Below are 22,690 nucleotides of genomic sequence, written 5' to 3' on the forward strand. Positions count from 1 at the left end.
TGGACGCATACGACGGCGCAACGCGGCGAAAAAGCAAGGCGCATCCTGCACATTCATACTTTTTGCAGAGCGCTACTGCTCGCGCACATTTTTTTCTGTTGACCAGCCTTTTAGGGCTCTACCATTGGCTGTAGTTGGCGATCGGCCACTGTTGATAGTTTTGGAAATTTCTCGTTTGACGCTGGGGACGAAGGTAGAATCAATGCATCATTCGGTCGGGTTCGGAAAGTTGCGATGCTGATTCTTCTGACTGTGCTTAGAATTGGACACGAGCAACCTGTCCCAGTTCCTTTGTTGCAATATCGATTCCCAATCTACACCAAGAGCGAATATCAAACATTCATCCATAGCTGTGGACGCATCGCTTTCCACCACCGAGAACCATAAGCGATTCATCACAACCTTCAAATTCACCGTTGCTTTGTCGGTCGCCGATTTTGGGGGAGAGTTGACAGACAACCACCAAGCGTCAACATCGCATTTGGAGCTGGGCATTTGAACGGGCGCAGACTGCTTCAACATCGCCACGAATATCATCTTTCGACACGTGTTGTAAAGCTCAAAGCCCCAAAGATGGAGTACTACGAGAAAGTGAGCCCAATTGGGGAAGGCACATACGGGGTGGTGATGAAATGCCGACACAAAGAGACCGGCCAAACGGTGGCCATTAAGAAATTTAAGGAGAGCGAAGACGATTTACAAATACGGAAGACGGCGCTGAGGGAGGTTCGGATGCTCAAGGTATCATCCGAGGATAGACGCCTTCCACCTCTCAAACGCTTCGCTCTGTCTGTTCTAACTCCGTTCTCTCCGACAGCAACTCAAACACGACAACATAGTGAATCTCCTCGAAGTTTTCCGACGAAAAGGGAAACTCTACCTTGTATTTGAACATTTGGACCACACGATACTGGAAGATCTCGATAAGCGGCCGCATGGGTTATCTGACGACCGGTCAAACGGCACCGTGCGAAAGTGCATGTGGCAGCTGTTGAAAGCTATGGACTACCTGCATTCACATAATGTGATTCACAGGGATATCAAACCGGAGGTATGCCGATCAGACTTTTGCATCAATGCCTCCGCAGGAGAGGGAGAATCCAGGAGGAGGAATCCTTCCGCCCGTCCATATTCACTCACACTTCCCCGATTTCTCGTACCGCAGAACATCCTGGTATCAGTCAACGGCGTCGTGAAACTTTGCGATTTCGGGTTCGCACGAACACTGGCCGGCCCAGGCGCCAAATACACCGACTACGTCGCAACCCGATGGTACCGCGCCCCAGAACTCCTCGTCGGGGATACAGAATACGGAAAGGCGGTGGATGTATGGGCGACGGGCTGCATCTTCGCAGAAATCTTGACGGGACAACCGCTGTTTCCGGGGGACACAGATATCGATCAGTTGTACAGGATAATGAAGATTTTGGGTACGCCTGGCGGCATGTATTCCACACGGCAGTTGAGCGCTTGCTGATCGTGTGATCATTTATCGGATTGCAGGACCTCTAACGAAACGACACATGGAGGTTTTCCTCAAGAACCCACTGTTCGTTGGGGTGCGGATCCCGGAAGTCAGCAAAACCACCCCGATCGAATCAAAGCTCCCCAACGTCGCGCAAGATGCCATGTCATGGCTGCGGGTAAGACAAAGGCTTCTGCAATATGCTGGATCTCCGAAGCATCGGATGAGTCTACAATTCTTGTTCCCCATCTCACCATTCTCCTTCTTATTCCCGACCTCAGCAATGCCTCGTCTACGACCAAGACCAACGCGCAACCACCCGCCAACTCATGTCGCACCCATACTTCCGGTCCGACGGTTTCGCGGACGAGTTCGAGATGGAGCTGCGGCAGTTGATTGAAATGGATAAGGAGAGGGAGCAGAACGACCGTGGGAGGAGGAGAAAACCGAAGAAGGTGCGTTTGCAGAAGCACATATAGCATGGAATGAGGGGTTCCGGCGATGCGGGCGCCTGCCAAGCCCGGAGATTCGATACGGACGCCAACTAAGCTGTCTTAACACGAAAATTTAGCAGGCGCATCTGGACGGGCGAAATGTGGCAAGTAGGAAAGAAGCGAGGCAGCCGCTGGAGGACCTGGAAAGCAATAAGCGGCATGCGGGAGAGGACGATAGGTAAGAGCGGATGCTGCATTTCATCGCTCCATTTGCGAAAGTGGGCCGGATGCAATGCAGTCAACTCGACGATCAAGAAGGGATGCCGGAACATCGCATCGAGACACGAATGCCATATCTAACAATCCGATCAATCCTCTCATCACCCAGACAATATAGCATCCCCCCCATCCACGGCGCTCAATCCTACACAAAACAATCTTACTACACAACCGCCACCCCAACCCCTACCACCACCTCCACCATCAGCGGGCCACCCGCCCACCGCGACATCCTCTCCCGCGGCGGCGACGGCTCCATCCAAAATCCCAGCGGGTACGGCCCAACCACCCCGGGAGGGGGACCGAATACCGGTGGGGGCGGCATGGGAGGCGGAGGTTTACCGCCCGTGAACACAAACAAGAAGAAGGTGCCGCCACAGAGTATCTCGTTCCCGAAGATCCAGGCGGGGTTTGGGGTGGGTGGTGGGGGGTTGATGCGGAACAATATTTCGCCGGGGGCGGGGCCGGGGGTGGGCGGGATGTCGGGGTTTGCGGAGCGGGGGCCGGGGGTTGAGTGAGGGCGCTTGTCTGTGGGATAGCGCGGGGTGATACTTTGGTGTGGTGCATCCAAGCGTTCCCTTGCCGGCAGCGTAGACAAGAATAATGAGCGACCGTACAAGTGTATTTTCCTCCGTGCACTTCCCCAGAGCAGGAACGCAGAATAAACCATTTTATCTATCGGTTCACATCCCCTCCTGCGGGCTTGGTGCAAAGGGGTAGACACCTTCGTGTGTGTGAAATTTTGTTACAGAGTTACAGAGAGGAATATGTGCACTTCCCATTGAATAAAACTACAAAGACGGTCCATACTCCCGAATCCCCAGCGTCCATGCATCAGCCGCGTGATCTCACCTCAAGGGTTATTCCGCGCAGGCGACCCCGCCTCCCCCATCACCGCCGCGCCTTCCGCCTTAACCCGCGCAGCCTCCTCCCTCCCCGCCTTCAGCCTTTCATACGCATCATCCTTCTCCTTCTCGCGCTCAAGAGCAGCATAGCTCAGCGCGGTGAAATGCTCCATGTAGTATTCGCGGATGGCAGGGGTGCGGGTGTATGTGTTGACGAGGTTTGATGCGTCTAGTGGTGTAAAAAACTATCTTCAGAAAAACGCGATGCGACACCAATATTAGTCCGCGGGCATACCTTTCGCCCGAATGTAAATCAACGCATACGCATTCGCCGTCGATCCGGTCGTATCCGAAAACACCTGCGACTCCGGGACTTCCGTCACATCCGCGTCGTTGAATTTCAACCATCGATTTTGCGGCTCGTCGCGGAGGTAGATGTAGTAGTGTCCGTATGATGCTTCGCCTGTTGCGAAAGCAGGTCAGTACAGCGGATCGCGGGGGGGCGTACATCAGTTCAGGGGAAGATACGTACCCAGATGCACAAAGACGGCGTGGAGCGTATACCCCAATTGCTTGCTCTCGGCGCCGGCTTCGAGGAGAGATAGTTCTTGCACGAGCTCTGAAGAACGAAACGTAAACATCCTTGTGGACTTCAGGGTTACAGAGCAACGCAACAGCCGGGCCACTCTTACCAGTCTCAGAAGCCTGTTCCGACAATGGATACAGGCTCTGCGGTTCCGTCGCCGCATTCCTCTACCAACAAAAAAGTCCATCAATCCTCCATCCGTGTGCCCCTCCCTCCCTCCCACACCCCATCACACAACCCACCTGCTCCACCAGCTTCCCCAACGCCGCCCTAACCTCCCCCAACTTCCTCCTCCGTTCCCGACTACTCTCGACATTGGCAGTCATATACGCATCCAAAAAGATCGTCGAATCATATCGCATGTAGTCGTTCAGTTTATACGCCGTCTTCTTTTCGCGGTCGAATTTCGCGCGCTATGGGGATGGGCTGTGTTGAGTCATTAAGGGGTGTGGGGTGCGCTACGGGGGGTCGAAACCAAACGGGACGGATAAAAAAAAGGGAGTTTTTCGTACCCGTATTTGAAACATGAGGATGGGAGGTGCGTCCGTAATCGAGAGCTCGCGCTCCGCTTCAGTGTTTTCGATATCCACTTTAGCAACGTCGAAATAGGAATCGAGCGACGTGTAGAGGTTATCCGCCACCTCGATGATCAGGTGGCTGAATTCTTCGTTCTTGTTGCTTGTGCAGGGTTTGCCGTCTTTGTCCTTGTAGGAGAGGGTTTGGAGGGTTTTGCCGAATAGGAGGCTACATATGGTGTCCGGTTAGTGTCTAGGCCCCACATGAATGAAGCAGAAAGTGAGATAGCTAACCTCTTGATACAATTCTCCTTATCATTTTCCAGCAAAACCGTCTCCAGCAAGCCCATGATGTTGTCCATCGACTCTAAACTCTTCAAATCAGCCTCGCGCACCCAAAGCCATGCTTAAATACGCCGCACATACCACTGATATCCTGCTGCCCCCCCGCCAAATTCTGGCTATTCAGCGCAATCCGCGCCAACTCCCTCGGTGGCGCAATGCTCAGCCGGTCGCTCCATATCAGTGAACTGAACAGGTTTTGTAAAAGTCTAAGAACTGGGGTAGACGTTTGAGTACATATGCCTCGTTTCATGTGAGGATATTGTGACCCGCCCGCTCACATTCCCGCGCTTTCTTCCCATGCTCCTCCTTCCGCGTCTCCGGATCCGACGACAGCGAGCTCACCGACGCCTCCAGGTTCGTTCCGTCCGCAGGTAGCGGGGAATCAATTTCCATGGGCACCGGCGGCTCCACAGTGAATATCGCATCCCTCAGCTCGCGAACCGTGAACAGCAGCTGCAGCAGGGAGTTCAAGTAACACGTATTCCCAATATTTTCCAACCCGGCGGGTTTAGTCGTATCCTTCACATCCGGCAGCAACGCCTCCTCGGCGCGGGTCACGCCGTCCATCGACTCATACACCTCGCCCGTTTCCAGGAAATGCTGCAGGACGCCGCTGTCACGTATAAACGCGATGGTCCGGAGCGCCTCCCTGTACTCGATCTCGCGGTCGGGGCGGTCGCTGATGGCGGTAGCGAATGCGCTGATGAGCATATCGTCGGTCGTTTCGGGGGATACGCCCATCCCGATGGTCGCGTAGGCTGCTTCGACTTCTCCGAGTAGTGGCGCGCCTTTGGATCGCTCGATGGCGACCAGTTCCTGTAGGTCGTTGCTGTTCCGCGCCTGTGCGAGCTGTGCGACCGCGTCGAGATAAATCGTCATTCGCGAAGGATCGTGCGCGGTGAGGAGGTCGTAGAGCCAGCGGATGTTGCTGTCGGTGGCGTCACGGGTGGTGCCGAGGACGTTGTAGTGTTGTGCGAGGTCGTCTGCGGAGAGGCTTTTGAGGTAGGCGACCATATCGGAGCCCATCTCGCCTTGGACTTTTGCGCCGAGGTACTTTGTGATCAAGGGCACCGCGCTGAAATATTGTGGCCAGTCGTCGTCTAAGCCTGGGTTTCCTTCCTTTTTCCATCGCTGGAATTGGATCTCTTGTAATGCTAAGAGCGTTTTCGTCCTGTCTGCAGCGTTCACAGGAATGAACTGACCCTCTTCCCTATCGTAAGCGTATCCCATTTGTCCAAACACGCTTCGACTACAGAAGCATGAAAGTTCAGATCCCCATCGCTGATGTCCCCCAAATCTCGACCTCTTTCCCGCTCACCTATGCTCATCAACCCCAATCCACGCCGCAAAATTCTTATTCTGCGCATTCACCGGCCTCCTCTGCGTCCCACTCACAACCATATCCCTCAAATACCGCGACCACATCCTCAATGCATTCCGCTGCATCTGCGTCTCCCTCGTAGCATAGTACCGCAGCGTCGCGACGGGTATCACCGGCGGCCGGATGGTGAATTCAATCGGTCGATGACACTGACAGCATTCCGCTGTGTACTCCGCCTCGGACGTCGTTGTGGTGTCGTTTATCCCGCCACCGCCTCGCCGGGTGACTTTCACGACATGGTAGTGGTGGAACGGCGCGCCGTGGATGATGCATTTCCCGTCGGGGTCGGAAGCAACGGGAGAGGGGAGGATGTCGAGGTGAGTGAAGCAGTCTTTGCAAACGAACCAGCGGCTGAGTTCTTCTTGGGTGGGGTCGGCGAGGAGGACGGTGCGGGAGTCGGGGTTGATCTTGAAGAAGTGATGGAATGAGCATTGGGGTGACGCGACGGAGGTTGAGAGGAAGGAGAGGAGTTGGGTTGGGTCGAGGAGACGGAGGTCACCGAGGGCGGTTGATGGAGGAGGAGGGCCGCCGTTCGACATATTGTTGGGAGCTGTGGTGCTGACAGAACAGGTATGGTCTCTCTTCGTCGTCCCCGCCCGTTCAGTCAAGATCACTTGCTATCCCTGCAGGATTGCACACTTGGTTTCGCGAATGCTTCCGAGTTCTGTTTCAGTTCTTCACCCTGCGGGGTCGAAAAAGACCGACTTGGGAAGGATGTTTTATGCGGCTCGTCAAGTTTCCACGAGATGAGTGCGCTGTGACAAGCCGTACAGGCCAAGAAGACCACGTTGAGAGCGTTGTAGAAGCCTCAAACTGGAAGCGCCCAGTTTGCAGGGGGGTTTAGTTAGGGTTAGCGAGTGACGCTCGGTTGCGGACATCCGTTCCCTACTCCCAACTCCCACGTTTCTGTTCTTCCCATCTGAGTACGATCGAAGTCGACGAAAATAGGGAGCACTACCCTTCCACAGAGTCCACGCAAGCGAATCCTGCCAGATCTGGAGTTGATGTCCCACAAATCGAGCGAGAGAGAGAAAATGTGTTCAAGAGTAACGGTCTATATCGGGCGAACATCGTTGATGTACGCCAGAACGACCGTTCCCTCTTTGTGCGCGATGGTGGGAGTGAGCCGTTTGCATATGTGCCATGTGTATATATATTCTTCTCCCATTTGATGTATTCTACAATGGGAAAGGGGCCCCCCAACCGGTTTCTGCTTGATCCTCTCTCTATATCGTGCTGCTAGCAACAACCCAACTCAAAGTGAGCTACCCTCCGTCAGTCTCAAAGATCCACCTACAAGGTAGCCGCAGACGGCAATGCACTCCCAACCTTGACGAACCCCTTAACACCCGGCACCTTCTCCGGAATCTCGTTAACCAGCTTTACATCCACCAATTCCCTCAACCTCAACACATGTCCAGCCGCCCTCGGTCCCACCGCCCTCCACACAACCTGATGCCTCCTCAACAACCCCACCGCCTGCGCATGTTTCTTCGTATGCTTGCTCAACCCATTGAGTCCCCGACGCAACGTGATCTCGTAGTAGCGGTACGGGTACGGGTGGGCGGGCGTGCGCTCCGACTCTGGGATGGTGGTGGGAGCGATACGGGGTCGGGCGAGCTGTGCGGCGGAGGTGATGCCGGCGGGGAAGGTGGTGGGGAGTGGGATGGCGGTTTCGGTGTCGGTGAGATGGCGTTGGGGGCGGGGGGTGCCGAGCTGTTTGCGGATGTGGATTGGGGTGGCGGGGGTGTACCGTTGCGGCTGCGGGTGGGTAGTGGAGGATCTAGGGGTGGCAGTCGAGGTTGGCGGAGGGGCAGAGAGTTGGGCATCGGTTGGTGGTCGCGGTGTGAGCTTGGACGGTGGTCGCCTTGGGTAGCGGCTGGCAGCAGACGTTGTGAAGAGGCGGGGTGCCGAAATGATCCCAGCTCCTCCTCCTGATGCTCCTGCTGCCAAACGAGCGGTGCTGGCGGCCGAAGAGTTCAGCCCAAGGGTACGGGCAAGAAACGACATGGTTGGAAGTGAAATCGTCGGCTAGAAGAAGGAATTGACAGACGGTCGCCCCACGGTAAAATCTAGCAGCCGGCCTGTACTGAGGGTAGGCTATGCACAGTCCGAGAGGGCGACGAAGCGAAGCTGTGGTGGCTGCTGCTGTGGCTGTTGGTTGGAAGAGGCTGCGCCTTGTGCTGAGTGCGGAGGGCCAATGCCCGCTGGGTTGAGTTGGGCGGTGCGAGTCGTGAGAGGGGCCTCGTTTGTTTTTCGAGGGCGTCGTTATGGCCCTCGCGTCTCGACTCCATGTTCCAGCACTGGGCTTTTCCCAACACTCCCAAAACACACACAGCACCCAATACAAGCGACAATGAGCTCCTCCTCCTCCTGCGACGTCTGCAAGGCAAAAGCATGGAAGGTATATATCCACCGGAACTGCTCCCTCGCCTCCAGCCCCCAACGAAATCACCCCCTAAAATTCCCCTTTTTCCCAGTACAAGTGCCCCGGCTGTGCTCGCCGAACCTGCTCCCTAGAATGCTCCAAGGCCCACAAAGCCTCGTCCGGCTGCACCGGCCAACGCAGCAAAACCCACTACATCAAGCTGAAGGAGTACACGCCTAACGACATGTCCAGTGGTAAAGTGCCCAATATAACCCCGTCCCGGGTGCGCACTCTTTTTCTTCCCTTCCCCAAACTCACATCAAAACCTCTCACCCAGACTACGTCTTCCTAGAAGACATCCACCGCACGGCGGACAACGCCTCCCGCGAAAACACCCGTCTCACAACCTCCCATCGTCCGCATTCAATCCGCCACCAACACCTCCTCCGCGCCTGCCGGGCCACCTCCACCCAACTCACATTCATGCCCCCCGGGATGCACAGGCACGACATCAACCAGAGCGTCTACATCACAAAACATAAATTCCTCTCTTGGACCGTCGAGATCATCTTCCCTGACGCCCTAACCATCCCGGACTCAAATCGGGATAAACCCGTGGCGGTATTGGAACACCGCGTGAAAGACACGACACCCGTGAAAACCCTCCTCACCACCGTCCTATCCCCACACGAGGGTAACGCACTCCTCCTCCACCAACTCGCACCGTACACGGCGAAACAGGCGGATCAGTTATTCGTGTATCTGAAGGTGGAGGGCAGGCCGGCGAACGAGAGGGTTTATAGGGAGGTTGGGCACGGGGAGACGGTGCGGGATGTTTTGTGGGGTGAGAGGGTTGTGGAGTTTCCGACGTTTGTTGTTTGGTTGGGGCCGCCGGAGGGTGTGACTGTGTTGCCGTGTAGGAAGAGCAACACCGTCGTCATACATCCCGATGGAGTCGACGCAAAGCGAACTGGAGACGCAGAGGTGGACGATGGAGAGGTGGGCTCACCCGACGAGGGGATGCGCGACGACCCCACCCTCGAATCCGACGGCGCATCACCACCACAAGCAGAACCGACACCATCACCAGCCGCGATATCAAACGCCTTTGCAGCCGATTTCGGGCCTTAGACCCCACCGAGGGCGGTCTCGGAGTCGCGCGCGTGGGATCATGACCGAAGATCACGGGGTGACGGCCTGCTGTACAGATCATATAGATAGATTGAAAGGATAGATGGGGAGTCTGTAGGATAGGCCCCCGTAGAGGCTGACACTTCTCTAGGGTTGCGTACGCAGCCGGGGAGCCAGAGGGAAAAGTTTTTGGAAACGTGCGGATATACCTTCTTTTTTTTTTTTTGGCCGCGGCGAGATACAAATCATGGGGGTCTTTTACCCAGATCCGTCATGTAGTAGCATACTGGGTCTCGAGTCCTCATCCTTGCACCAAACCCACATCATACCACCTACACACTCAAAACAACAAAAGATACATAGAAAAACCACAAAATACAAGTCCCTCCAAATAACATAATAACATAAACAAAAGTAAAGAGCTAAGTTACTATTCACCGAGGAGGGTTGCGCCTGTTCGTTAAGAGTAAGGGGCGGGCTATTGTTTGTTCTTGCCTCCCCCATTCCCTCCCACTTTCTTAGGAACCCCCCCACCCCCCCCCCCCCCAACACTCCTTGTTACCCAACCCATAAACCCTTTCCATTACACGCCCCTGTCCCAACTTCAGTTGCCCTCGACACCCGCCCCTTCACCAGCCTGCACCAGATGCGCACCGGCACTCCCCACAACCACTTCGTGCGCCGCCGCTACACCTCCAGGCAAAACGGAAAACATCTGCGGCGCCTGTTCTTTGAGTTGTGACACAGGTGCGGGTCCACCTCCAGGCAAGACAGAAATAGGCTGTGAGACGGGCGGGGGTATACCTGACCATTGTGGTGGCGTGAATGTCGTTGTTAGATTGGGTGGGGGTGGAATTTCGGTTTGCTGCTGTTGGTGTTGTTGCGGTTGGGTGGGTACGGATGGTCCAGGTTGAGCCGATTGGATCGGTTGCCTCGGTGTCGGTTGGAGAGACTCCACCGTCTGCTGTTGCTGTGCGGGCTGAGCCGCAGGCACGACGGAAGCAGGCGGGCGAGCCCCAATCCCGGGCGGACCAGCCGGATTCGGCGGACTCCCCAGCGCCCCCACATCCCCAAGTCCTATTCCTCCACCCACCACCCCCTTCCTCTCCCCCATCCTCTCAACCTCCTTCTGCCCCCTCTCATCCAACGGCTGGCTTATCCCGCCTCCATTCATCCCCAACACCCCGCCCGCCGCATAACTCTGATAATACGCCGGTGCAGCCGGGTGAGGGAGACCTAGGGCTGCGCCTTGTTGCGTTATTGCTGGTAGGCCGGCGGTTATGGATACGGGGTGAAAGGCTGTGTCGGGGATGAGGGGAAGGGTCGTTGCTGTTGAGTGGTTGAGGGGCACGACATGGGTGGGGGGTATGTAGGATTGGGGTGTTGAGGTGCCATTTTGGCTGTGGGGGCCAGCGGCGTGGGGTTGTTGATGGGTTATGGGTGTGCCGTTGAACTGCGGTAAATGTGACGCGGTTTGCGGTAAGAGGTCTGCAAAACCGTTCGGTGTACCCAATGCCGACAAATGAGACGTCGTGGTCATGACATCTTCCGTCACCGGCGTGCTTTCGTCGCTGCTGCTGTTGCTCAGGGATGCCTTGCGCTCCTCGCAGTTCTTGCAGACGAAATCGAGCTCTTCCCATTTCTTGATGTCGACGTTGCCCGTGTCGCCGTTGGCGCGGGCTAGGCAGGCGATGTGTTGCCAGACGTTGCATCTGCCGCAGGCGATCATTGGTGCGCCATCTGAGAAGTTATGATTCAATGAGCATGATTGTGAGTTATAGTTCTCATATCGAGAGTTGGCTTACCGTCAAGATTCTCCCCATGAACCCCACATATACAATCGAAGTACCATCGATCTTCATCTTCCTCCTCCTCCTCCTTCTTCCTCCGCTTCTGTCGCGACGAGGCTCTCGATTTCAGCTCCGCAGACTGTGCGGCCGCAACCTCATCCAGCGTCGGCATGGGGCCATCGGAGACTCTGGGTATCTTGCGCAGCCGTGATTCTCTTTCCGCTATCCGTTGCTCGCGGGCTTCGATTCGCCTTATTCGTTCCTGCAATGGCCACCAATGTAAGAGGGGACAGTGCGCGATTGCGCTTCGAGTGAATGTTCAAAAACGCACCATTTCCTCCTTCGTCCGCTTATCCGCTTCCGCCCTCTCTTGTCGTTGAAGCTCCCTCCTCTCTTGTGCCAGCTGCTGCTGCCGCTTCTGCTCCTCCTGCTCCAGCTCCCGCATTTGCAGCCGCGACGACCGTTTACGGTTGGACATTGCTTCTTCCACTTTTTTAACTTTCTCTTTTGCTTGCAGGTCTGGTATCACTTTCGGAATGATCTCGTCCCTCAGGAATTGGCAGAAATCCTTTTCCAGCAGGCTCCTAGATCTAGCGAATCTGTCGGGGAAAGCTTCCCAATCTTCGATCGTGGCACATTCCTAGGTGGGCGTCTTAGAGGCCTTGCAGTCAGACCAGACATCAACATCGTTTAGATCAAACTCACCAGAACCCAACCGGATTCCTGTTTGCCGGATTGCCTCCGCCCTTTCTTCTTGTTCCCTCCTTTGGCTGGTGCCGCTGCTGGGCTTTCGCGATAAAGCCGATTGTCTATTGTAACAACGTTAGCAAAACGATCTTACTCCATCGAGCGAAAGCAAACTTGATGCCGCACCGTCAAAGAGCCAGTATGTATTCCCTTTCGTATCTGTCCCGACAGGCTCTACTCTCTACGCCGTCGAGATATATTGTGAGATAACAGCCAGGGAGATCCGACGGTTTACGAAACGGACATCATACCCATTCCCCTTCATCCTCATCCCCAACGGCGGCGCGAAATCTATCCGTGTTATCCAACTGCCATTCGCAGAGGTGATAGAGTATGAGGACCTGCAAAAGTGAGAACTCGTCAGTCTCTGCAGAGTTTCCACCGGGAACCAACGATAATCTCCATACCCTTTCGCGAAGAGGCAGGTTACCGTACTCTGCGTCCGGACCACTGAGCTCGCACTCAAGCTCCCGTTTCGTGTATTCTCGTACAAGGTATTGCTGCCAGCTCTCGTATCTGTATCGCGTGGGAATCGGACTGGTTTAGGAGCTCGAATACAGAGGGCAGACACCGCAAAGCATAGCTATATGTTGCCTTACGTGATGAGTCTTGAGTTCGGGGGACCAAAAAGGGCTTTCAGCAAGCTGATGTGCAAGACGGCGAGGTTGTGGGTCAAGGTGTCGCTAATTAGCTGGTTCTCCAGATCCTGCACCCTACAACGTTAGCGGGGAAGACCAGCGAGTTTTGTTGGGCGAAGAGCAATCGTTCCCACCTCGGTCTCGAAGCCCTCCACCCGGAGGCCTTTACTGAATAGGTGCAGGAATTGACAAACGGAGGCAAATTCCCAGTAGCTGCGCAGCTCGGTGAGCAGGTCTGCAGGGAGTTTGTTTGCGAAGTTAGAAAGGGTGTTGGGGGCGACGTGGGAAAGTGCGGAAAAGGAAGATGCAAGCAGGCCGGGTGAGGAAACGCCGTAAGTTACCGTTCTGAGTTGTCATCTTGGAGCCACGAGCGGAGGCCGGGAGGGAGGGAAGCGCGCAGAAAAGGGCGAGCGTCCGAAAAAGCGCTGTCAATGCTCACAAGAAACAGGCCGATCAGCTGCTGCCCCTTCTAAATACTGTACGCACAGTGGCAATGGGCAGGGCGAGAAGCGGCAAGGTACAGTATATGTTGTATGTATATGGCGAAGACGACCAAAGCTCGGCTAGTAGGTATGGCCGGCCGTATGGGGGGTTTTGAGAGGGCAGTCTGCTGAGGCTATTGCAGCGGGGGAAGGGCGACCGACAACCGAAAGGGGAGAGAGAATGCACTGAGGAACACGCTTTTCGGGGGCGGGGGGCAAAGTGGGGCTTGCGCGTGTTCTCCTGTAGACACGCTATTTCGGGCTATTCATTGCCTATGGCCGACACAATACACGCGGCGGAAGCTCCAGCTACTATCACAACGCTCCAAAGGACTTCAAAGACAACCCCACCCGCATACTTCTCTTTCGGACGCTTTGATATGCTGCTGTTGTCTCGGTCCCCCTGTAACGTGGCTTATACGATGGAACATTCCTTTGGACTCCGTCCCACCTCATCCGACGTATGTATGTATGTACGTGTGCGTCGTTTCTTCTCCCTCTCTGGGATAAAATATCGTCGGTAGCGTCGATAGGACAGTAAGAACAGCGCGAGGCCGATCGCCACCACGCCGCCGGAAACCCAGCAAAGATGGCTGACGACATTTCCACCGACGACTCCGGGAACTTCACCTGCACCCCCGAATCGCTAGCAGAAGCGATCGCGACCGCGCACCTCGCAGACGAGTCGGCGTCCAGCGATAATCAATACTCGGCGTTTCACGCGTTTATCCCCTTCCTGCACGTCTTTGCCCTGGCGCTGCTGTTAGACCGCTTCTGGATGCTGAAGAACAGGCAAACCCAGATCTTCTTTTACGTGTCGGTGGTGTCGAACATCGCATATGCGATTTGGACGGTGGTTGGGTATCAGGTGTTGTGGTTTTGGACATTCGAAGGGACCGCCCTCTACTACATCGGCCGCGCCCTCACCTGGACCACCTTCCAACAATCCGTCACCTACCTCAACTACCTCCGCATCGCCGACACCCTCGAGCGCCTGCACGCCCCCTGGGTCCGCCGCATCTCCCTCATCTTCGTCTTCGCGATCACCCCGCTGACCCTCATCAACGCCGGCGAAGTCGTCGTCTACTTCATCGTCACCAAATCAGACTCCGCCTTCCAGTACGGACAACCCCTCCGCTACGTCGCCTGGCTGTACTCCTCCGCGGTCGACATCGCCATCGGCACATACATCGTCCGCATGATGGTCGCCAACGCGTCGGGCGTCACCACCGCGACGACGACCAGCGACGGGAAGAAACCGTTGCTGCGCATGCACCACATCTACACCATCTCGACCATCTGCCGCATCCTCCTCTTCCTCACCTGCGAATACTCGTTCCTGATCGCCGAGGACATCGTCGCGGATTACACCTCCATGCGCTCGTTCTTCAAGTGGGATATGAGTCTGGGATTGAGTGTGTTCAAACCGTACCTGTTGATCACGGACATGGCGAGGATCAGGGCGTTAGGGGACGGTGAGCCGGTGCAGTATGGGACGCAGGCGGAGTACTCGGAACCGAGAAAGTCCAGAGTCATGAGGAGTGAGGTGCGGAGTGAGGTCGACCAGATCATGGAGATGGAGGAGGATGGGGGTTTGGATACCGCGGCCTTGAAACCGTAGAGATTCGCCGGCAGACGCGGATACCCGCCCCCTGAGCACATCAGAGGTGCCGCCCTGGGGACACGCGGTCATAGCCGGCTAGACTCCTAGCCCTGGTGGAGTGGGAGTGGTCGTCGCCGGCTGGCCCTGGCCCCGCGGGAACCATCCCTTCCCTCACCTGGCCCCGCGAGCATACCAGCGATAGATCCCGCATTAGAGCAGTCCCCAAACCCCGGTTGTCGTGGGGATAGAATAAGATACCGCGCGCGAGGGGCTTCCTCATTGGTGTACGTAGTCAGACTCGGGTTTTCGTTGGGGGGGCTCCCGCAAATGATAGAGTTGCATCCCGATTGCGAAAACTGAGCATTGGCTCCACTGACAACATTTACACCGGGGGGTATCGGTATCTATTTCTGATGGGCACAAACAGGGGCATCATGCAAAAAGTCATCTATGCGCGGCAACCGTAAAGATAGCCCCCGCGCGCCGGGTTATTGGTTTCTCACAGGTTAGCCTTGACCCAGCGCACGAGCCGGCGCGTGTTGGCAACAGCCACCCAGCAGACGAACGCGCGGATCCCGAACGCGGCCGCGGCGGAGATGCGGATTGCGTGGTAATATTCCAATTTCGTGCTACAAAAACAAGCATAAACCACACCTCAATCATCAGCTTGCGCTCACCCAACCTTGTACCCCAAACGCCCCAAAGTCGTAGGGTACTCACCGCACAGTGACAGCAACCGCCGGCTTCCTCCTCGGCCGTCTCCCCTTCCTCCCCGCACCACCCACCACCCGGCCCGCACCCAACCCCCCACCACCCTCCCTCGCCAACACCCCAAACACCCAATCCACATCCCACAGACTATACCTCGGCGCCCCCATCTCCACCAACGCCACTTCCGGCACGTCATCCGGCTGATGACACATGTCGACCAAGTCACTGGTCATCCAGAGGGTTAGGCCCCACAGGAGGAGGCGGGTCGGGGTGGATTGGCCGGGGAGGGGGGGGCGGTGGGGTTCGGGGTGAGGTGGGGTTGGGTGGTAGCCGTACGAAGCAGAATGTTCGATCCCGGGGGCGGTGTGGGAGAAGGAGGGGCGTGATGTGGGGAAGGCGGGTGTGAGGGGTGTTGCGAGCGGGGTGACGATCTCGCCGACGCGGGTCGGGAGGAGGATGCCGGACCAGGAGTACGTGCCGAGGAGGAGCGTGAGGGATTTTTCGAGGCCGAGGTTTAGGGTGCGGCGCCAGGTTGGCGTTTGTGCGGGTGTGGTTGGGACCAGCGGGCCGGATTGTGATGTCCCGACGGGCCCGGGAAGTGTTGATGGGGGCAATGGCTGGGTGTGGTGGGAGGTGAGGGCGGCGAACCAGCGTGCCGGGAGGAGGTTTCGCGCCATGGGGAAGGTGATTGCGCGCCATCGGCGGGGGTCGCGGGCGGCGGCGAGGAAGAAGGAGAGGGGGATCCAGTGGATCGAAGCGATTTCTTCGGGGAGGAGGACGAGTGGAGGTGTTGAGGGTGATAGTTGGAGGTATACTAGATATTCGCAGGGGACGAAATCAGTCCAACTTTGTGCCAGACATTGCAAAAAATAACGAGGGTTGTGCTTACCGAAAGGCGACAGCAGCAGCACAGCCTTCGCGCTCGCAGCCGGCTTCACATCCCGATCATCCAACGCGCCCAGACACAAAAACTCGTCGGTGCTAATATCCAGTCCAATCTCCTCCACCGTCTCCCTCTCCGCGGCCTCCTGCTCCGTCTCATCCGGGTCCGCCTTTCCACCAGGGAACGCCATATGCCCGCTCCACCGATCCCTCTGATTGACCGCGCGGCGCACAAACAGGATCTCCGGCTCGCCGTTTTGCACCCATTCGAGGTTGAGGAAGGCTAATGGGTCTCGCGTGGGATTCTTGTGGTGTTGTGGGCCGACGACGCTGTTGGGGCGGACGCGGATGATGATGGCCACGGCGGCGCGGCGAGGGGAGGTGCGGGCGTTTGTGGTGGGGATTTTTTGGACGGGGAGGGTTTTGAGGTTGGTTATTAGGTTGACGAGGTGTTGGTGGTCGGTTGAACCTAGTCGTATCACTTTTGACGTTAATTTCGGCAATCTGTGGACTCCGCAGATGTTGAACAATTCGACCCCAGCTCCATCTCCATCGTCTTTGCACCGTCCCTCTATGTCCTCAAAGCGCTATCCGAACAGCCCCCATGCCTCCCAACCATACCCTCCGTCCGCCGTCCGTCCATTACCTTGCTTCGTTGGAGGTGATCGCCCGCTCATGGTGTCGACGGCGCAGCTGGTCCTGTTATTCGCCTCCTTTTTTCTTCGCTGCGAGAGAGGGTTACTAGAGGCCTGTTATGGTCGACGTTGTCTAAGGTGTTGCACTCTGTATATACGTATATTTCCGTTGCACTCTGTATATACGTATATTTCCGTTCTGGTTGTGGGGTAACTGCTGGTTGGGGTGGTTGTTTATGCGCCTGACCAAGCTTCGCGTGAGGGACGGAAACCCCCAGGGAAACCCCCACAGCCAGTTCAACCTTCCCGCAGCACCCGCAATCCCCAGCACCCACCCACACCCAGCCGTCACCCGCTCTCGCTATCCAGACCCCCCTACGGCAGCCGTCCATATAGCCTCCGCCAGTCAGCCACCCGCTCAACTCCTCGTCCCGCTCCGGCTCAGCTTCCAAGGTCCACAAACCACATAGAGCGGCAGAAGTAGCCCCAGAACCCACCACCCACACAACTTGAATCCACTAGCGAAATCCGCATATACGCTCCACCCGCCATGGCATTCCTCATAAACGGCCTGCTGAACTGGCTGCGGAGTCTGTTCTGGAAGCAAGGTGAGAAGGGGCTTTCAACGGGAAGACCTGGTGGGGCATGGACGGGTTCGGTCTGTGCGTCAACTTGTCGGGATGGGGGTCTGGTTTAACACGTTGCGGTTTGACAGAAATGGAACTGACGCTCGTCGGCCTACAAAACTCGGGGAAGTCGACGCTAGTCAACGTTCTTGCGGTAAGTCACCCTCTTCATCCCTCCACAATGCCCCACTCCAACTCACAATGTGATGACTCCACAAACAGAACGGGCAATGCACAGAAGACATGATCCCCACGGTCGGGTTCAACATGCGCAAAGTGACGAAAGGCGCCGTCGTGATGAAGCTATGGGATCTGGGCGGGCAGGCGCGGTTTCGGAGTATGTGGGAGCGGTATTGTCGGGGTGTTAACGCTATTGTGTATGTTCGCCCCTTTCCCATTGATTTTCTTGCATATGAGGAATGCTGATTTGATTCCTCTGGGATTCATGTCAGATTCGTGATGGACGCAGCAGACCACGACAAGATCCCCGCCGCAAAAGCCGAGCTGCACCAACTGCTCGAGAAACCGTTGCTGGCCGATATCCCGGTGTTGGTGCTCGGGAACAAGAACGATCTGCCGAATGCGTTGGGGGTGGATGAGGTTATTGAAAAGCTGTAGGTGTTCCGAGTCACAGGAGACAGGAGTAGTGAGGGGGATGATGACTGACGCTGGCTTTCTTGTTTGTAGGGACCTCCGATCAATAACCAACCGCGAAGTAGCCTGCTACAGCATCTCGGCCAAAAACTCGACAAACATCGACATAACGATGAATTGGTTGATCAAACATGCCACTTCAGGGTCCCGATAGAGCAAAACCCTATCTTCCGATCCCTGCGATGGTGGCTGAACTCTCTCTCTCTCTTTTTGATTCAATCCGCGATTTTTTTTCGTTGTTTCTGTTTCTGGTTCTTTTGTGTTCCTTCACATTTTCCCCCTTCCATCCCCACGGGCCCTGAATGTTTTCTATCGTATTTTAGTAAGGGGTCTTCAATAATGAGAACGTAGTCCGTAGGTGCTAAACATAGCCGGTTTTTCTACGAACGGGAACCATTTTGTATTGATTGTGATTTATCTCACATGCCCCCCTCGCTTCCAGATTCCTGGGGCACATCGACCAGTGATGGGTGGGAGATGGTTACTGTGCGCTCAGCGTTGATGAGGTGCAACGCCCGTCCAATCCCGTCTCGTCCCGCCGGTCGGCCCATTGTCTATGTCGTTTTCAACCTGTCCCCATCAGCAGACGCTTCGTTCAGTCGTTGTTATCCGTCATAATCGCGAGAAACTCCTGTTCATTAACTAACATCGAGAAAAACGGACGAATAAGCAAAAAAAAAAAATCTCCAGCAACCCACTCAACCTCTCGCCACTCCTCGCAAGCACTCCTGGCAAAAAAAAACCACGTACTCTCCCCATCCTGATCCAAATCAAACTCATCAATCATCGCCTGCAACTCATCGTCATCCAGATTCTCGCCAATCTCCTTCGCGACGCGCCGCAGGTTCCTCAATGTAATCCGGCCCGTGCCGTCGTCGTCGAACAGCTGGAACGCTTTGCGGATCTCTTCGATTGGGTCTCGGGATAGGATCTTTTCTGTCACTAAAAAAGAAATACGAAGGGGAGAGGGGTGGGTTAAACGCGTGATGGTGCGGGACGTGGGCTTGGGAGATGGGGAGGTGTACTTACTGACTTTGTTGAAATCGTCGAAATCGATCAACCCTGTTTGCCCGTTCTTTTCGTACTCGCGCAGGATCTTGAGCACTTCTGGTTTCTTGACTTCGAAGCCGAGCGCCCTCATCGCCACCTGTCCGAAAACAATCGTGCAGAAACGCGGCGGGGTCAATCGTGATTCCGAACACCTCCACACCGATAATGGAAAGACTTTTTTCATTACGATAGTGTCTTTTTCGGAGACACACCTTGAGTTCATGGTAGTCCAGGGCGTTGTCTTTATCGGTGTCGAAGAGCTCGAATGCCTCTTTGATCTCCAGTTTCTGCTCCTCGGTGAGTTCTGGACGCGCTTGGCGGCGTTTTGTTTTCGGGTTCGGGAAGAGAAGGGACATCTTTTGCGAGAGCTAGGAGTGACGGCGGTAGGTAGGAAGACGGACGAGGGTGGGTGGGTGCTGTGCTGCTGCCCGTGCCGAGTGTGCGTCCTGGGTGCGATTTGGGGGGGGGTTCTTTCTCGTTGGGGAAGCAGGGAAGCAGGCGAGGGGAGTCCGTGAGAAACGCGTCGGAGTGTCGCCTTACAATACTGAGTAGTGTTCTGTGGGCTTTCGGCGGCGGTGGGACATACAGTACTATATATGCAAGGGTCGTCGGCCTGCCCACAACCGCCAACAGGAAGGACGTCTTACTCCGACTGCCACAGGTCTCAGAACTTGTAAATCCTCTGTTGAGAACCCCTCAGACGAAGCAGGCGACGTAGATGAGAAGTCCATCACATTGAGCACTTCGCCCCCACCGATACCCATTTCGCCTTCCAAACCCCCCCCACTCCTACAGCCATCCCCCCCACAATGAGCGACCGCGCACTCAACACCCGCCCCGCCGACAGCACCGTCTTCCAACGCATCGCCAAAGCGCGCCCCGCATCAAGCACCGGTCGCGCCAGAGCAGCAGCCGCTCAACAAGGCCCCACACCCACCAACGCGGAGGGGAGAGTGAGCACCGCCCAGCTGCTTGCCCGGTTTGAGCAGACGTCGGATGACGAGTTGTTGGCTAGGATTATTGCGATTGAGGAGGATGAGAAGATTGCTAGGAAGTGAGTTGTGGTGGGTCGGGGGTGGGAGGAGGCGTGTGGTTTGAGGTCGGATGGGCGGTTGGGATGTTTCTCACGCGAGCGAAGCGAGCGAGCGGAGGGAGTTCCCATTGCGCCAAAGGCGCTAGATATATTCAGATCCCCGTTATCGCGGTTCTTAGCGAGCGCCCGCGAGCCTCACGCGATCGAAGAGGGCGGGCTATCGTCCAACCCTCCATCGCCTCGACTCGCGGTTTCTTTATCATCCAATAACCGTCACCCTCATTCTATGCAATGAAGAATCCAAGAAGACCTAGCCCGCGGCATCGAACCGCAACTCCGGCCCTTCAGCGGGCGCCCCGGCGGCGGCGGACCGTCCCAACAAAACTCCCGTTCAGACTCCCATCTCAACAAAGTCGGCTTCACAGACCCCATCGACGATGCCGGTATCGGATCACCCTTGGCGTCGACAGATGCACCGATGCGCGAGTCGATTAGCAGGAGTGGTGGGCTGCATAATTTGAATGAGGGCGAGGCAAAGCCGCTGGTGAGGGACCGTTGCTGCGGTGCAAAAACTGTGGGAGCCCCGGATACTGATTTGACTTTGATGGGTAGGCAGGGCGACGGGCGTCGGCGCTAAGAGGATCGCTGGCTATCTCCGCCAACCAATCCACCAACCTCGCCTCCGACGAGTCCCTAAACGCCGACGATGATCACCATGACGACGACGACGCATCCCATCCCCACCCACCAGCCACCACCAACTCCTCACAGCCAAACACTTCCCAACGCGCAGATATCCCTCAACCAAATTACACATCGACCCCACCTCAACCAGACCGCCTAGAGTTCCCAACACCCAAATGGGACACGACGGCCAGCGAAAGCGACGCGACGTCGGAGAAGGGGTCGGAGCAGGAACAGGGGTCGGGTGTTGATCCTGCTCCCGCGCAACCGCCGGCGGCTGTACCACGACATCGGAGTGCACGACCGGAGAGTGCGCGGAGGGGGGTGCCGAGGCATCAGAAGGTGTGTGCTTTACCCTCACATCTCCCCCACCCACATTTGAAAAGTCTATAAAAACTTGTGATTTTTTCTCAACGGGGGCAGTTATTACACTCCGAAAGCGACGACGAAGACAATCTCGACAACTACATTGGCCAAACCATCCCCTCGGATCCCTCCGCCACCTTCTCGGCACTTGCGATCAACGACCGGGGTGATTATGCAGAGAGACCGGATCACCCGGCCATGCCGCCGCGGTTCGATAGTCTGCTGGATGGGTCGCAGGGGTTGGGGCGTGATGATGATGGCGATGAGGATGATGATGAGCGTGATGGAAGGTGAGAGCTCCCCCCTATCCACGCCCAGCCCCTCGCGACCCAGATTCTCACGCCACGCCATCTCTAGCCGCCTCATGTTCACCGAAAGCACCTCACCACCCAAACGGCTCCCCGCGGCCAAAACCCGCGAGTCGACGACACTGGACGCGGAGTTGCAAGAGTTGTTCACCTACATCGACGCATACCAGCCCCAGGACGTCGACATTGTGCAGGAACTCAAATGCTTCATGCCGGAGTATGTCCCGTGTATTGGCGATATCGATCCGATGATCAAGGTGCGTCGTACACACACACGCATACACACATCGCGTCCTCTCCGCCCCACGTATATACTACACGCATGCTAACGCTGATGATCCACAAAAAGGTGGACCCCCCTCCCTCGACATTCCAGCCCCCCTCCCTCGGCATCACGACCCTCGACGAACCGACGCCCGACCAATCCGACCCCGCCGTCCTCGACCTGCATCTCCGCGCGCACCACAAATCCCTCCTCCCCAACACATCCACGCCCCTCACCCCGACCAAGATCCGCGCCATCGCCGTCTCCCCCTCGGACGCACCCCAGGCAACGAAACAGCTGAACCAGTGGATCGGCGCAATCACCACCCTGCATGCACACACGCCACCCGTCAGCGTGGCGTACACGCACCCGCAGCCGGATCTGGACGCGTTGATGCAGGCGTGGCCGGCGGAGATGGAGGGCGCGTTTGCGGCTGCGGAAGGGGTGCCGGATCCCGCGGTCGAGATGGACGTAAGGATGTATGCGAGGTTGGTGTGCGGGCTGGTCGATGTGCCGGTGTATCTGGGGGGTGCGGGCGAGACCGGGAAGATGCGAGGGAAGGGGAAGAGGGCGCATGTGGAGGCGCTGCATGTGTTGTTTGAGCTGTATCGGGAGTTTAGGGATTCGCAGCATTTCGGACATCGGGAGGCCGCTGCGCCGACCATGAGCGCGGTCGGGTTGCCGCCGGCGGAGGGCGGGAAGGGAGGTGCGCAATAGCGGCAAGATTGATTTTTATTTTTTTTTTGGGAAAGGGAGGGTGAAGAGACGTCTTTTTTGGAAGGCTTTTGTATACACTTCTGAGAATCGTATTATAATCCATAATCCGATATCCAAAAAACACAATGCGTGTGTAAAAGTGTCGGTGTA

General features: G+C 56.4%; 12 protein-coding genes across 12 annotated transcripts; 6 read left to right on the forward strand and 6 right to left on the reverse strand.

Annotated features, from left to right (window-relative positions):
* Nucleotides 1–573: 573 nt before the first annotated feature.
* Nucleotides 574–1,477, forward strand: EV422DRAFT_494295 (kinase-like domain-containing protein; the record flags this gene model as incomplete). Its single annotated transcript, XM_053067735.1, has 3 exons — nucleotides 574–741; nucleotides 818–1,051; nucleotides 1,166–1,477. 3 exons carry the CDS (start codon nucleotides 574–576, stop codon nucleotides 1,475–1,477), a joined length of 714 nt encoding a protein of 237 aa, XP_052927317.1.
* Nucleotides 1,478–2,654: 1,177 nt separating this feature from the next.
* Nucleotides 2,655–6,633, reverse strand: EV422DRAFT_523516 (uncharacterized protein). Its single transcript, XM_053069920.1, has 10 exons — nucleotides 5,788–6,633; nucleotides 4,748–5,718; nucleotides 4,551–4,682; nucleotides 4,419–4,491; nucleotides 4,122–4,353; nucleotides 3,852–4,022; nucleotides 3,716–3,776; nucleotides 3,556–3,642; nucleotides 3,319–3,486; nucleotides 2,655–3,252 (listed from the first exon to the last, which is right to left on the reverse strand). The coding sequence occupies exons 1-10, from the start codon at nucleotides 6,387–6,389 to the stop codon at nucleotides 3,032–3,034; spliced, it is 2,718 nt and encodes a 905-aa protein (XP_052927318.1). The 5' UTR covers nucleotides 6,390–6,633; the 3' UTR covers nucleotides 2,655–3,031.
* Nucleotides 6,634–7,227: 594 nt separating this feature from the next.
* On the reverse strand, nucleotides 7,228–7,395 carry EV422DRAFT_483369 (uncharacterized protein; the record flags this gene model as incomplete). Its single annotated transcript, XM_053067340.1, has 1 exon — nucleotides 7,228–7,395. A coding segment is annotated over one exon (168 nt), but the record flags the coding sequence as incomplete, so codon positions are not given.
* Nucleotides 7,396–8,139: 744 nt separating this feature from the next.
* EV422DRAFT_393443 (uncharacterized protein) lies at nucleotides 8,140–9,478 on the forward strand. The gene is made up of 3 exons (XM_053066870.1): nucleotides 8,140–8,254; nucleotides 8,331–8,472; nucleotides 8,556–9,478. The coding sequence occupies exons 1-3, from the start codon at nucleotides 8,207–8,209 to the stop codon at nucleotides 9,347–9,349; spliced, it is 984 nt and encodes a 327-aa protein (XP_052927320.1). The 5' UTR covers nucleotides 8,140–8,206; the 3' UTR covers nucleotides 9,350–9,478.
* Nucleotides 9,479–9,895: 417 nt separating this feature from the next.
* On the reverse strand, nucleotides 9,896–10,452 carry EV422DRAFT_523521 (uncharacterized protein). Its single transcript, XM_053069921.1, has one exon. The coding sequence runs from the start codon at nucleotides 10,415–10,417 to the stop codon at nucleotides 10,184–10,186; it is 234 nt and encodes a 77-aa protein (XP_052927321.1). The 5' UTR covers nucleotides 10,418–10,452; the 3' UTR covers nucleotides 9,896–10,183.
* On the reverse strand, nucleotides 10,325–12,984 carry EV422DRAFT_393394 (uncharacterized protein). Its single transcript, XM_053066868.1, has 11 exons — nucleotides 12,866–12,984; nucleotides 12,659–12,759; nucleotides 12,486–12,592; nucleotides 12,294–12,402; nucleotides 12,138–12,227; nucleotides 12,013–12,067; nucleotides 11,845–11,948; nucleotides 11,471–11,779; nucleotides 11,155–11,401; nucleotides 10,626–11,089; nucleotides 10,325–10,503 (listed from the first exon to the last, which is right to left on the reverse strand). The coding sequence occupies exons 1-11, from the start codon at nucleotides 12,879–12,881 to the stop codon at nucleotides 10,489–10,491; spliced, it is 1,617 nt and encodes a 538-aa protein (XP_052927322.1). The 5' UTR covers nucleotides 12,882–12,984; the 3' UTR covers nucleotides 10,325–10,488.
* Nucleotides 12,985–13,595: 611 nt separating this feature from the next.
* On the forward strand, nucleotides 13,596–14,627 carry EV422DRAFT_505167 (uncharacterized protein; the record flags this gene model as incomplete). The annotated part of the gene is made up of 1 exon (XM_053068469.1): nucleotides 13,596–14,627. The coding sequence occupies one exon, from the start codon at nucleotides 13,596–13,598 to the stop codon at nucleotides 14,625–14,627; it is 1,032 nt and encodes a 343-aa protein (XP_052927323.1).
* Nucleotides 14,628–16,069: 1,442 nt separating this feature from the next.
* Nucleotides 16,070–16,582, reverse strand: EV422DRAFT_487526 (uncharacterized protein; the record flags this gene model as incomplete). Its single annotated transcript, XM_053067398.1, has 2 exons — nucleotides 16,070–16,134; nucleotides 16,210–16,582. Coding segments are annotated over 2 exons (438 nt in total), but the record flags the coding sequence as incomplete, so codon positions are not given.
* Nucleotides 16,583–17,387: 805 nt separating this feature from the next.
* On the forward strand, nucleotides 17,388–18,271 carry EV422DRAFT_494234 (P-loop containing nucleoside triphosphate hydrolase protein; the record flags this gene model as incomplete). Its single annotated transcript, XM_053067729.1, has 5 exons — nucleotides 17,388–17,445; nucleotides 17,553–17,617; nucleotides 17,686–17,840; nucleotides 17,916–18,077; nucleotides 18,151–18,271. The coding sequence occupies 5 exons, from the start codon at nucleotides 17,388–17,390 to the stop codon at nucleotides 18,269–18,271; spliced, it is 561 nt and encodes a 186-aa protein (XP_052927325.1).
* Nucleotides 18,272–18,491: 220 nt separating this feature from the next.
* EV422DRAFT_393616 (uncharacterized protein) lies at nucleotides 18,492–19,749 on the reverse strand. Its single transcript, XM_053066871.1, has 4 exons — nucleotides 19,380–19,749; nucleotides 19,147–19,264; nucleotides 18,868–19,059; nucleotides 18,492–18,759 (listed from the first exon to the last, which is right to left on the reverse strand). Exons 1-4 carry the CDS (start codon nucleotides 19,521–19,523, stop codon nucleotides 18,713–18,715), a joined length of 501 nt encoding a protein of 166 aa, XP_052927326.1. The 5' UTR covers nucleotides 19,524–19,749; the 3' UTR covers nucleotides 18,492–18,712.
* Nucleotides 19,750–19,761: 12 nt separating this feature from the next.
* EV422DRAFT_393702 (uncharacterized protein) lies at nucleotides 19,762–21,493 on the forward strand. The gene is made up of 5 exons (XM_053066872.1): nucleotides 19,762–19,828; nucleotides 19,963–20,221; nucleotides 20,498–20,744; nucleotides 20,813–21,230; nucleotides 21,308–21,493. Exons 2-5 carry the CDS (start codon nucleotides 19,977–19,979, stop codon nucleotides 21,418–21,420), a joined length of 1,023 nt encoding a protein of 340 aa, XP_052927327.1. The 5' UTR covers nucleotides 19,762–19,828; nucleotides 19,963–19,976; the 3' UTR covers nucleotides 21,421–21,493.
* EV422DRAFT_393718 (intraflagellar transport complex B protein 46 C terminal-domain-containing protein) lies at nucleotides 21,185–22,618 on the forward strand. Its single transcript, XM_053066873.1, has 4 exons — nucleotides 21,185–21,226; nucleotides 21,325–21,540; nucleotides 21,608–21,815; nucleotides 21,908–22,618. Exons 2-4 carry the CDS (start codon nucleotides 21,449–21,451, stop codon nucleotides 22,538–22,540), a joined length of 933 nt encoding a protein of 310 aa, XP_052927328.1. The 5' UTR covers nucleotides 21,185–21,226; nucleotides 21,325–21,448; the 3' UTR covers nucleotides 22,541–22,618.
* Nucleotides 22,619–22,690: the final 72 nt, after the last annotated feature.

The sequence above is a fragment of the Fimicolochytrium jonesii genome (genome assembly GCF_025526975.1).
Source record: "Fimicolochytrium jonesii strain JEL569 chromosome Unknown EV422scaffold_6, whole genome shotgun sequence".
NCBI classification, from domain to species: Eukaryota; Fungi; Chytridiomycota; class Chytridiomycetes; order Spizellomycetales; family Powellomycetaceae; genus Fimicolochytrium; species Fimicolochytrium jonesii.

Bases quoted from the DNA above. Each gene is read 5' to 3' on its own strand.
- EV422DRAFT_393443 (XM_053066870.1), top strand. From the start codon at position 8,207: ATGAGCTCCTCCTCCTCCTGCGACGTCTGCAAGGCAAAAGCATGGAAG. The intron at 8,255-8,330 runs GTATATATCCAC...CCTTTTTCCCAG, and splicing joins GCAAGGCAAAAGCATGGAAG to TACAAGTGCCCCGGCTGTGC. The intron at 8,473-8,555 runs GTAAAGTGCCCA...CCTCTCACCCAG, and splicing joins GCCTAACGACATGTCCAGTG to ACTACGTCTTCCTAGAAGAC.
- EV422DRAFT_393394 (XM_053066868.1), bottom strand. The intron at 11,780-11,844 runs GTGAGTTTGATC...ACGCCCACCTAG, and splicing joins AGGAATCCGGTTGGGTTCTG to GAATGTGCCACGATCGAAGA. The intron at 11,402-11,470 runs GTGCGTTTTTGA...TGGCCATTGCAG, and splicing joins AGCGGACGAAGGAGGAAATG to GAACGAATAAGGCGAATCGA.
- EV422DRAFT_523516 (XM_053069920.1), bottom strand. From the start codon at position 6,389: ATGTCGAACGGCGGCCCTCCTCCTCCATCAACCGCCCTCGGTGACCTC. The intron at 3,643-3,715 runs GTAAGAGTGGCC...TTCGTTCTTCAG, and splicing joins GGAACAGGCTTCTGAGACTG to AGCTCGTGCAAGAACTATCT. The intron at 3,487-3,555 runs GTACGTATCTTC...CTTTCGCAACAG, and splicing joins CGCCGTCTTTGTGCATCTGG to GCGAAGCATCATACGGACAC.
- EV422DRAFT_393616 (XM_053066871.1), bottom strand. From the start codon at position 19,523: ATGTCCCTTCTCTTCCCGAACCCGAAAACAAAACGCCGCCAAGCGCGT. The intron at 19,265-19,379 runs GTGTGTCTCCGA...GTTTTCGGACAG, and splicing joins TGGACTACCATGAACTCAAG to GTGGCGATGAGGGCGCTCGG. The intron at 18,760-18,867 runs GTACGTGGTTTT...TCTCGATGTTAG, and splicing joins TTTGGATCAGGATGGGGAGA to TTAATGAACAGGAGTTTCTC.
- EV422DRAFT_393702 (XM_053066872.1), top strand. From the start codon at position 19,977: ATGAGCGACCGCGCACTCAACACCCGCCCCGCCGACAGCACCGTCTTC. The intron at 20,745-20,812 runs GTGAGGGACCGT...TTTGATGGGTAG, and splicing joins AGGGCGAGGCAAAGCCGCTG to GCAGGGCGACGGGCGTCGGC. The intron at 21,231-21,307 runs GTGCTTTACCCT...CAACGGGGGCAG, and splicing joins GCCGAGGCATCAGAAGGTGT to TTATTACACTCCGAAAGCGA.
- EV422DRAFT_393718 (XM_053066873.1), top strand. From the start codon at position 21,449: ATGCCGCCGCGGTTCGATAGTCTGCTGGATGGGTCGCAGGGGTTGGGG. The intron at 21,541-21,607 runs GTGAGAGCTCCC...CGCCATCTCTAG, and splicing joins GATGATGAGCGTGATGGAAG to CCGCCTCATGTTCACCGAAA. The intron at 21,816-21,907 runs GTGCGTCGTACA...ATCCACAAAAAG, and splicing joins ATATCGATCCGATGATCAAG to GTGGACCCCCCTCCCTCGAC.
- EV422DRAFT_523521 (XM_053069921.1), bottom strand. From the start codon at position 10,417: ATGTGGGGGCGCTGGGGAGTCCGCCGAATCCGGCTGGTCCGCCCGGGA.